Source organism: Odontesthes bonariensis, chromosome 12 (genome assembly GCF_027942865.1).
Source record: "Odontesthes bonariensis isolate fOdoBon6 chromosome 12, fOdoBon6.hap1, whole genome shotgun sequence".
Lineage (NCBI taxonomy): Eukaryota > Metazoa > Chordata > Actinopteri > Atheriniformes > Atherinopsidae > Odontesthes > Odontesthes bonariensis.
In genome coordinates, this window is record NC_134517.1 from 30,797,171 (window position 1) to 30,809,514 (window position 12,344).

The 12,344-nt window shown below is 43.0% G+C and overlaps 1 protein-coding gene across 1 annotated transcript; it reads left to right on the plus strand.

Moving 5' to 3' along the window:
* Positions 1–3,027: 3,027 nt before the first annotated feature.
* On the plus strand, positions 3,028–7,443 carry LOC142396026 (olfactory receptor 10T2-like). Its single transcript, XM_075478568.1, has 2 exons — positions 3,028–3,937; positions 7,361–7,443. Exons 1-2 carry the CDS (start codon positions 3,028–3,030, stop codon positions 7,441–7,443), a joined length of 993 nt encoding a protein of 330 aa, XP_075334683.1.
* Positions 7,444–12,344: the final 4,901 nt, after the last annotated feature.

Consider the following 12,344-nt stretch of genomic DNA (forward strand, 5'->3'; position numbering starts at 1 on the left):
ATAGAGGGGGTCGTACTCTGAACAGATTTCAGCTTATTCACACACATTTTAATGCAGAAGTTACTTTACTCCAATTAACTAAAACACACTGTTTTATTGCAAATCAGTGATATTTTACACTGTACTACATAGTTTAATAATCTGTTACAGCTCGCCTTACCAGCAGCAGCTATAAAGGTATAAAGATCAACTTTGTTCAATACACCTGCTTACATGTGCCTGCTTCTGTGTCTTCCTGTTGAGAGAGGACCAAATGCAATTAATGACACATTTATTAAATGAAAAAAAACTGCTTTGGCCTCAGCTCAAATTAATAAAGGCACAAATACACAGACTCTCACATGGTGGGAAAAATTTGGCCTTTGCACAACATAGAATTTAAGTATATTTGATATAGAACAGACTCTTCTGTGCATCACTGCCTTCAGAAACCTATCTAATTCATAAACAGACATATAACTGGGTGTGATCCCTTGGAGAAAATTGCTCCGTCATGGGGCTCCATTAGAATTTCAAAAGAATCGTAAAATTGCTAACAGAAATACGAAAAATACGAATATACAAATCAAAATAGAAAAATGATTATAAATAAACTGACAACGTTTCGGCCAGTGTGGCCTTTCTCAAGTTGTTACACAAGTTTTTACTTGTTTTTACTAAGACACCCCTTATAAATTGTCCTCTAGTTTGTGATTGGCTGACAACAATCAGCTAATTAGTCCCATGACACCTGCCAATCAAGGTGGAGTCTCGTCACACATTAATCAATCACATTATGTTTACATTGACAAATAGTGTCAAAAGGACAGGTAACAGATTTAGAGAATTTATAAGTATTGAAAGAAAAAAGAAAAACATAAACATAATAATACACCAGCCCCTGTGAGTGCAACAGATCCTTTTGTCTTCCCATCATGGGACTATATTGTATATAGACCACTTGGTATTTGGATCTGTTGCACTCACAGGGGCTGGTGTATTATTATGTTTATGTTTTTCTTTTTTCTTTTTTCTTTCAATACTTATAAATTCTCTAAATCTGTTACCTGTCCTTTTGACACTATTTGCCAAGATAAACATAATGTGATTGATTAATGTGTGACGAGACTCCACCTTGATTGGCAGGTGTCATGGGACTAATTAGCTGATTGTTGTCAGCCAATCACAAACTAGAGGACAATTTATAAGGGGTGTCTTCACTTTGCTTGTGTAAAAACTTGTGTAAAAACGTGAGAAAGGCAACATTGGCCGAAACGTTGTTTGTGAAATAAAATTCAGCATGATGGACAAGAGTGTGCTGTATGTTCCCCTTTGAAGTGAACAAGTACCCGCTACCTGCACCTCGAAACTTCTGGTGTGCGTGGGTTTCTTCCTCCTATATAAATAAACTGAAACAGAAAACTAAAATAGTGAAGAAGTTAGTTTCACTCACACCATTGACAAAAAATTCAGTGTACAGAATAACTGCACTTTGTTATGTAATTAATTATTTATTTCAAATAGTCCCTCCTCAAAATAATCTATCATGTATTAATTTTCTGATATTATGTTGCTGCTACTTCAGAAATAATATTTGAAATATCCAAACTTCAAGAGAGTCACAAAAAAAAAAGATTTTGCTGAGAGTTTCATAGACTAAAACTACAAGAAACTGTCTTCTCCAATTCTCACACTTTGTCTGTCCGACATAAGGCCCAGACTAGCTGAGCTTGACTTTTCTGCCAAAGGAGAAACCTCATATTACAAAGGTGTGCCAAGCTTGTAAAATCAAGAGAAGTTCAGGCTGTCAGGGATGGCAGTATGGGTCCTGTGGATGACAGCAGTGAGCCGAGGTTAGGAACAAAAAGGCGGTCAGCAGGACCAGTGCCCGGGTCTGGGTCCAAGGCCAACCCCTGATGGATCTTGTTGTCTATCCGCCAAAATAGCCCACCCACCAGGCAGGTTGAGGGAAGAGACCGGGCGGGTTCTGTAGGTTCATGCGAGGGAGCAAACTGTCTTGACAAGGCATCCAGCTTGATATTGCGCCAACCTCGACAATAGGAAATGGAGAAGTTAAATCCACCTCCAGGATAAATTGTTGATCAGAGTTTGGTTGAGACAGGATGGGTGCTGAGGTGAACCTGTCTTTGAGTTGCTGGAAGGTTTGAGCAGCTTTGGAGGATCAGGTGAAGGGGGTTTTAACAGAAGTTTGTTTAGTTAATGGTGAGGCAATCATACTGTAGTTGCACAGATTTATACATATGTAAATCGGATACTTAAAAACTTTATTTTAAATTAACTTTTACAATCCCACTATGGAGAATTGTGTTGAGATTAACAAGAAGAAATAAACTGAATCCATTCCTTGAACTGGGGGTAGCTGGACTTCTTTTCTTGGTTGCTGAAATTGTTTCACCTCTCACCCCAAAGACCTCTTGAGTTCTAACTGGCTTGGTTCTTCAACGATCAAGAATAGAACTCCACTTGTCTTCTGTTTAAGCACTTTGGGTGATCATTATTTTGTCTATGCTTTATTCACATACAGATCATTGCTGCATGCCTGTACCACATTCAGATTTGTTAGTAATGTGATACTAATGCATGACACCAGATTACAGAATAACAAACTGCTGTCAGATACTGATGATAATTAGAGCACATATTGCTTCAGACTCTTCTGGCCCATGTGACGGTTCTCAGTGGAACAGCAGAACATGTTCAAAGTTAGATAATAAGGGGAGAGGGCTGTGCATTTCTCCAGGAGCTCACTGTAGATACACTGATGCAGAGCCTGATGCCAGCATGTGTTTATGTCTTTATTACTGTGACAGACCAGAGATTTTGTGTGTTTTCTTGACTTATACATGTGCTGTTTTTCAAAGTTGTTCAATTTAGTATATGTAACTATTGGATATTACAACTTTGCCAGTTGCCAGCCTTAAAAACCACTTTAATTTCTTCTTAATTCATTGGACAGAGATATTGTTTATTTCACAGAAACATTGAAATCTCTTGCTTCTTTTCTTCCAGCTCTGCTTTTGTGCTGAAATGAAGAATAATGGCAGCCTGAACTCTTATTATTTTCACTTAACACTATTTACAGACTTTGGACTCCTCCGGTATCTTTTCTTTGGTCTGTGCCTGCTTATTTACGTGACTATAATCAGTTTTAATGTTGTGATTATTCTGACAGTCTGCCTGGAGAAGTCCCTGCATCAGCCCATGTATGTTTTCATCTGCTGCCTGTCTTTTAATTCTCTGTACGGCTCAGCCGGCCTCTTCCCCAGGCTTCTAATAGACATTCTGTCTGACACTCATTTAATATCACGTCCATTTTGCTTCACTCAGATATTTGTTATTTACATGTATGCATCATGTGAAATGACTATTCTCTGCATCATGGCCTATGATAGATTTGTAGCCATTTGCCAGCCTTTACACTATCACAGTAAAATGACTTTTAAGATGGTGATGTGTTTGATAATATTTGCAGAAATGTATCCTGTATTTGTAATCGCATATGGTCTTTCACTCTCTGTTAACTTGCCTTTATGTGGGAATAAACTGAGAAGGCTTTTCTGTACAAATTGGCCAGTGGTTCAGCTCTCCTGTGTGGATACGAGTGCAAACAACATAGCGGGTCGGGTTATCGCGATAACAACTGTCTTTGTCCCTTTGTTTTTTGTCTTGTACACCTACCTGCGGATTCTGCATATCTGCAGAAAAAGCTCGTCTGAATTCAGAGGAAAGGCATTGCGAACCTGCCTGCCCCACCTGGTGACATTTGTGAACTTTTCTTTGTCTGTGTTCTGCGAGCTTTCACTGAGTCGTCTTGAAGCTGATGAAATTGAAGCAGTTTTCATTGTTTTTTTGTCTCTGGAGTTTTTAATCATTCCCCCCATCATTAACCCTCTAGTTTATGGACTCAATCTACCGCAGATCAAAACAGGGATTTTTACACGGCTAACTGTTCGCAAAAGGACTCCCAGTAAATAATTCACATCACAGCATGCACAGGGAGAAGTTTATGATTCACTGTTCTTCACTCTATGTGCTTGTAGAATTTTGCTGTAATTTATATGTGTAGATCACACATGTATATTCACTGTTAACCTTAATAACTCATGCAAATTGCTTTTATTTAAAATAAAGCCCATTTTGCATAAGAACTCTGTTCTCAACCACGATTACTTGTGAGATCAACAAAGAACAAGATTTGTTTTCAGCCCTTTTTTCATTCTTTTTTTGTTTTCTCTGAGGGGTTTGAGAACCACTTGTTGTGTTTTTGTACGTCATGTACCACCATAAAGATGCACCTTATCAAATAAATTGCACATTTGAGTTGTTCCCCAGGTTGTTCCCCACTTTACTCATTTTGTCATTTACATCATCAGTTAAATAAATAGTTCAAATCAGCTGGACCCAAACCACAACTTTAGATTATTTGTTAAACAATAATCTACTACACAAACTCTAGAATATATTACATTGTAGCCATTTATTTTTCATGCAATGAATATGATTATCTTTAATACTTTGTCACTCTTTACCCTACATCACCTGAACATCATCAAATATTTAATGTTTCATTTGATGAAACCACATTCATTCATCTTTAAATCAGTTTAAAAGCAGTCGCCCTGCTTTAAGGGAAGTGAACTTGTATTATTTTAGTTTGGTGCAGTATTTATTTTAAAAAAGGGTGCAGAGGAGCTCTAATCCCACACCTCTGCTGCACTTTTTAACTAGCAACAATACCTGAAAATGCTACATCTAAAGATACAGGGTGTTGTACTCTAAATAGATTTCAGCTTATTCAGACACATTTTAATGCAGAATTTACTTTACTCCAATGAACTAAAACACATTGTTTTATTGAAAATCAGTGATAGTTTACACTGTACTCCATAGTTTAATAATCTGATACAGCTCACATTACCAGTAACAGCTTCAGAGGTGTAAAGATCAACTTGGTCCACAACACAAGCTTACATGTGCTTCCATCTAGTGGTCACTATATATTTCTGTATGTTCCTGTTGACAGAGGACCAAATTCAATCAATGACAGATTTATTGCATAAAAAGAAACCTGCTTTGGGCTGTTGAACTTGGAAGATGTGACCACTGTGCTGAGAAGAAGTTTTTTAGGCTTGATGAATCAGGTTTCAAACAAATGTCTGATAACATGTCTTTTTGAGTACGTAGCTTAGCTCACATTAATAAAGGCACAAATACACAGACTCTCACATGTGGTGAAAAATTTGGCCTTTGCACAACATAGAATTTAAGAATATTTGATATAGAACGCACTTTTCTGTGCATCACTGCTTTCAGAAACTTACCTTATTCAGAAACAGACATATAACTGGGTATGATCCCTTGGAAAAAAAATGCTCTGTCATGGGGCTCCATAGGAATTTCAAAAGAATAGTAAAATTGCTAACAGAAATACAAACAATACGAATATACAAATGAAAATAGAAAAATTATTAGAAATACAACAATAAACTGAAACAGAAAACTAAAATAGTGAATTAGGTAGTTCACACACACCATTGACAAAAAAAATCAGTGTACAGAATATCTGCACTTTGTTATGAAATTAATTATTTCTTTCAAATAGTCCCTCCTCCAACATAATCTATCATGTATTCATTTTCTGATATTATGTTGCTGCTACTTCAGAAATAATATTTGAAATATCCAAATTTAGGAATGGTCAGTTGAGTGAATTGTGTACAAACTTCGCTCAGGCTGCTCAAATAAGTATTGTGATGATAATTAGATTTTAGGAAAGCATCTTTTTTTCTCAGTTTTATTCTTAATTTTACTCACTACCTCAAGAAAGCTATTCATTCATAACCATGTTTCAGTGAGTGTCCATCCATCCATCCATTATCTACCGCTTCTCCAGGAGATCGGGTCACTGGTGTTGTGGATTTCTTGCCTGCTGATTGGAAGCATCACCTGCTTTCCTCAAGGTGATCAATCCAAACCAACCTACCAGAGACGTACAGGACATTCCAGTGGTTCAGGGACACTGCAGTATAGTCGTGTCAGCCAATCCCTCAAACACTCACTGTATCACTCACTGTATCAGCCAATCTCTTGATACAGTGAGTGTTTGGTCCAGCGTTGGAAATTAGTGAGGACCACGGGCCATTTGGCCCCCAATTTAGCCTAAAATGCCCCCAAAAATCATGCTCGAGGGGCCAAAATTGCCCCCAAGTTTTTTAAACAAATATTTGTACATTATTATAATGTCACATTAAACTACAATTTTTATTTTCATTAATTTACCGTCGCGTCTCTTTATTCTCCTGATGGAATGTAAATAAACGATTATGTAGCGAGCGGCGGGAGTAGTTGGGTTTCCATCCAAGTCGTATCGAATTTAAGAGCGTGTTTTGTGAAAATGCGCAAAAAGCAAAGGTCAAAAAATACAATGCACACCGTCACCAGACTACGAAACACCACCGTTTCGCTTATGGTAAGTGACAACAGACGCTAAGTTTTAAGACTTCATCATATCTTTTGTGTGGCTCGTTAGCTAAGGTGTGGAGTTGATAGCTATGGTCACCGTCTACATCCTGCAGCAACATACGGCTCTTAGGCAAACACTGAGAGCCGTATGTTGCTGCAGGATGTAGACGGTGTCCTTAGCGTTAGGCTAGCGTCGACTCGACACCATAGTTGAGTTGTGTAGTTTGGACTGTGTCACTTCTCGTATTCCTCGTGCAGAATGTGCAAAAAAACCGACCTGTACCACAGCCATTATAACTAACAGCCTTGCCACTCTCTATTAAGCTCCATTGTACCGGCTTTTTGGCTGCAGTTCCACCAGAATTCCACTGGGGGCGTCGATGGAGACCAGAATGAATGGGGCCCAATGGAGCCAGATTCTACAAATGGTCAGTTTCACCTAAGTTTCCTCAAGAGCGCTCAGATTTGAATGTAGTTTCTGAGAGCTCAACATGGGTTTCAAGTCAAAAATCTACTGAACGAGTACATATATCCCTTTGATTTCTTACAGGTTGGCTTCTTGTTGTCCACAACGCGCTAGCATTGTGCTAATGACAGCTGGTCGACCAGAATTACGACCAGAGGCACCGCTTGACGGCTGGCTCCATACCAAGCGACAACAGAATTAAGATGGACTTTTTCCGCTTATGTTACCACAGCCTAAGAATCTGTGATGTTACCACAAATTCTCTCTTACTACAGCTCTTCCTTGAAAACGCTGCTGCCTTTGAGACCAACAACAAGCAGGATTGTTGCCGTAAAGCGGCATCTCCGGTCGTAAGCTATGTATGACGTCATATACACTTCAAATCCTTTTTTTAAGCAAATGAGTGGCTCTAAAAATCTAAAACTCAGCCATGGGTATTTTCTAAACATCCTCTTTCGAAAACAACATTCGAATTACTAGAGAAAAAATTATATCTTGAGATAAGGGCACGATAGGGCGTACAGCTCCATAGGACTCCATTCATTCTGGTCTCCAAAACTGAGCGCCCCACGTGGAAAGAGGGTGGAACTGCAACCAAAATTGCCTCGTTGGAAACCGGAAATGCACAGTGAGTGGTGTATCTGTACTATTATAGAATCTGTGCCTGTAATCTCGCTTTGTATACACAACGTTGCCTAGCAACGTCGTGCATGCACATTAAATCCTGCTCCGCTCCCGAGTTTTAGCTCTGGTTTTACTAGTAGGCTATTCACGGTAGGGTGACCAAACGTCCGTATTTCCCGGGAGATGTCCGTATTTCACGTCCTGTCCCGGGCGTCCCAGATTTTTTTTTAATAAGTGAGGAAATGTCCCGGTTTTTAAATTACCTTCTTTGGACCATTAAATTTACAGGCACGAGGGCACTGCCCACGGCGCTGCCTGTGACGTAATCCCTGACCGCGTCTGTGCAGGCAGCCTTCTGAATCAGAATGTAGACAGCGTGACTGTCAGTAGGCAAGCAACAAACATGCCGAAGCGCAAATGCACGTTTACCGACGATTTACAAAAGAGTTTCCCCGCTTTCAGACCGGGTCGAGACAAATGGGAAGCCTTGTGCACAGTGTGCAAAGCAGGCACACATGTCTCGGTGTCCAATGGAGGTGCAAGAGATCTGAAAAGCCACCTGGACACCGAGAAGCACAAAACAGCTGTCCGAGGCGAGAGTAGTGCTAGCTCAATCACACAGTACTTTGTTAAGGCCCACAATGAAAATAAGGCTTAGGGCTTTTTTGTGTTATCCCTGACTACTTATTTCTTTTAAGGTATGGTTCTGTTGCTGTACCATGTTTTACAAAATAATAGTAGTCATTCATTCATAAACCAGGGAACGAGGATGCAGTGCATTTGGAGTTGAGAGTTATTGTTAACTTTTGTTGTTAAGTGAGGGATGTTAAGATGAGACATTATTTATTTCATTGTGCTATTCATTCATTACAGGAATTGTTAACTTAAAGGGATAATCCGGAGTAAAATGCACTTTAGATCAATTTACGGGATGTTGGGAGTACAAACGTTGAGTTGACATCAAAATAATGTCATTCGGATGTGTGTTTGATATTGGTTTGAAAAAAAGACACCTTATTTCCTTATTGTGAATATCTGTCGAATATCCAATATCAAACCAACTTCACCACGGTCTGTAGCGGCAGCTGCAGCAGCAACATTTCCGGAAAGGTACTGGCTTGATTAAATTCATTCTGGACTCTATATCCGACCACATGAAGACCTCGGGACACTTCGGTTTGGCTTTAGGGACCCTCTACTCACTACAACGTAAGTGTTATGTTGTTTGGAGCTGTAGAAGATGTATAAAAATAGCTTTTTGTAGCAGTGACATGATTTGCCCCATTCACTTCCAGGCTAACGACTTTTGGCTAAAAAGGGTCAAATCGAAATTCTCAAAACACATCCGAATGACATGATTTTGATGTCAACTCAATGTATGTACTCCCAACATCCCGTAAATTGATCTAAAGTGCATTTTACTCCAGATTATCCCTTTAAGCATTTTGAATAAATACATTTTGAATAAAATTATCATTTGTTATGAAGGTTATTGTTGTTAACTTTTACTGAAAAGCATTTTTAATAAACCAACTGTAAATATCTTGTTATTGTAGGACTGGGTAGGCCTATTAAGTGAAGTTAAGTGAGCGCATGCCACAGACATAAATAATGATAATATTATAATAATAATATGTAATATAATGTAATATAATAATAATATTGTTAAAGCAGCAGCATCATGCTCGATATGCATGGGAACAGAGTCGTCGTCGTCCCCCCGCTCCAAGTTGTCCTGGTTTTCCCAAACGAAAATATGGTCACCCTAATTCATGGGAAACGCATGAATAGCACGTTATGGTCTCTGCCAAGTCGTAATTAAAAGCAGTATGTGGAAGTTGCCTTTAGGCGAAAAGATGAGCCGAAAACTTCTCACATTAAGACTCTGTGAGTCGCGTTTATTAACTGACAAAAACTCACAGTTCCAACTGACAAAAACTGACAGTTCCAACTGACAGCTCGTGCATCAACAGAACAGCTGTTATGATGAAACGTCACCGGATCTCTTAAAGAGACCGCAACTATTAAATGCATCATAACATTAAAGACGATGAACCAACAACATAACAGATAACAGAACACATATAAGAAAGTGAATTATGCCGTCAGTGTTGAGAGCACTACAAATGCCCCCCCAGAATTCACTCTAACAGAAAACCTGATAAAAAAATATCAACGGCGTGGGGGGCGAATCAAACGTCCAGTGCGGCTCCGCCGAATTTGAGAGTGCGGAACCGCCCCCTCTCTCTCTCTGTCTGTGGGGCTCCCCTGCGGCATGGTCGAGGGGCAGGAGGAACGGAAAGGGGGGGCCTAGTCAGAGGCCGTCCCCGTTTTGGGGGCTGCGCCAACTCAACTGGCCTGGCCAGATCAAGGTGAGCTGGTTTAAGGCGGTCCACAGAAATACACTCCGGTTTGCCCCCAATGTCCACCACAAAGTGCTTGTCCCCAGTTTCCACAACACGGAAAGGGCCCTCGTAAGGAGGACGGAGAGGTCCGCGGTGCCCATCCACACGAATGAAAACATACCCAGCAGACTGTAGGCCACTGGGGACGTGAGAGTTTGGTAGACCATGGCAGGAGGTAGCAAGTGGAGCAAACAGCTTGGCATTGTCTAACAGGCTGGAGCGCTGGAGTGTGGCTGACCAAGGGGTCGTGGTGCTGGGGACGAAATCCCCGGGGACCCGCAGTGGCTGACCGTAGACCAGCTCTGCAGAGGAGGCCTGGAGGTCTTCCTTCGGCGCTGTCCTGATGCCCAGGCCCAGGAACTGTCCTTCAGGCAGGCACGCAGGGAGGCTTTCATGGACCTGTGAAATCGTTCACAGAGGCCATTGCTCTGGGGGTGGTAGGCCGTGGTGCGGTGGAGTTTAACTCCCAAGCTCCCTGCGACAGCGTTCCAAAGCTCGGAAGTAAACTGTGCGCCACGGTCTGAGGAGATGTCTGAAGGGGCGCCAAAACGGGACACCCAGGTGCCAATAAATGCCCGTGCCACGTCCGCTGATGTTATGGATGACAGTGGAACAGCCTCTGCCCACCGTGTGGTCCTGTCGACCATAGTGAGTACATGAGTGTAACCCTGCGAGGGTGGAAGTGGGCCAACTAGGTCGATGTTGACGTGGTCGAAACGTCGTTCAGGCACTTGAAATTGTTCCAGTGGCGCTTTGGTGTGGCGGTGTACTTTGGCACGTTGGCACTCTACACAGGTGTTCGCCCAGTCCCTCACGTCCTTTTTAAGTCCGTGCCACACAAACTTTGCTGCCACCAGCCGTTGTGAGGCCTTGGTTCCGGGGTGTGAGAGGCTATGGATGGCGTCGAAAACAGGCCGCCTCCACTTCGCAGGCACAACAGGCCTAGGGGAGCCCATAGAGATGTCGCAAAGCAGAGTGGTGCCAGCGTCGTCGAATGCCACATCCTGAAGCTGCAGCCCAGTAGCGGATGAACGGCAAGCCTGCACGTCCGGGTCTGTGGCCTGCTCCGTTGCCATGCTGCCGTAGTCCAAACCGAGGTGGACCGCCCCCGCAACAGCACGGGAGAGGCAGTCTGCAACCTGGTTGTGCTTCCCAGAAAGGTGTGCAATGTCCGTCGTGAACTCTGAGATGTAAGTCAGCTGCCGCTGTTGCCTGCCGGACCATGGCTGAGTGACTTTGGACATGGTGAAGGTCAGAGGCTTGTGGTCCACAAAAACGATGAACTGGCGTCCTTCCAGCAGTGAACGAAAGTGTTGGATGGCGAGGTACACTCCAAGTAGCTCCCGGTCGAAAGTGCTATACTTCCGTTCACTGGGACGTAACTGCCTGCTGAAAAAGGCGAGAGGCTGCCAAGCATTACCCACCCACTTCTCGTAAACCGCACCGACCGCGTAGTCCGAGGCGTCCGTGGTAAGTGCGATTGGGGCAGAGGAGGCGGGATGGGCCAACATGGCAGCCTTAGCCAGGGCTGTCTTAGCGTCCACAAAAGCCTTGTCTCTTTCCGGGTTCCAGTCCACAGTGTGTTTAGGCTTGGCACCTTTCAGAGCCTCGTACAGGGGATGCATGGTTTGGGCAGCCCTGGGGAGAAAACGGTGGTAAAAGTTAACCATGCAAGGAACTCCTGTAAGGCTCTGACAGTGACTGGGCGTGGAAAAGTGGTGATGGCCTCCACTTTTGACGGAAGGGGAACAACCCCGTCCTTCGTGACTCTGTGCCCCAGAAAGTCTATGGTGGACCGACCGAACTCGCACTTGGCTGGATTGATGATGAGCCCGTGCTCGGTAAGTCGCTCGAACAGAGTGCGAAGGTGCGAAAGGTGCTCTGGAGGTGATGAACTGGCCACGAGGATGTCGTCAAGGTACACAAACAGAAAAGGCAGATCCCGTAACAGAGTCCATGAGCCGCTGGAATGTTTGAGCAGCATTTTTGAGCCTAAATGGTGTGCGCAGGAACTCAAACAAACCAAACGGTGTGATTACAGCTGTCGCGAGGGTGTACGGGCACTTGATGGTATCCTCTGATCAGGTCCACCTTCGAAAACATGACCTTACCAGCCAGGTGCGCTGAAAAATCCTGGATGTGCGGCACTGGGTAGCGGTCAGGTGTTGTCGCGTCGTTGAGCCGTCGGTAGGACGCCAGCCCCCCCTTGGTTTGGGGACGAGTTGTAGGGGAGAGGCCCAAGGACTGTTGGAGCGTCGAACAATCCCCAGGCGCTCCATGGACTCGAACTCTGTCTTGGCTACGGCAAGCTTGTTCGGCTCGAGGCGTCGAGCGCGGGCGTACACAGGTGGGCCAGTGGTGTCGATGTGGTGCTCTACACCGTGCTT

Excerpts from the sequence above, each read along its gene's own strand:
- LOC142396026 (XM_075478568.1), top strand. The coding sequence starts at position 3,028 with ATGAAGAATAATGGCAGCCTGAACTCTTATTATTTTCACTTAACACTA. Across the intron at positions 3,938-7,360 it reads GATCAAAACAGGGATTTTTA|GGGTATTTTCTAAACATCCT; the intron begins CACGGCTAACTG and ends AAACTCAGCCAT.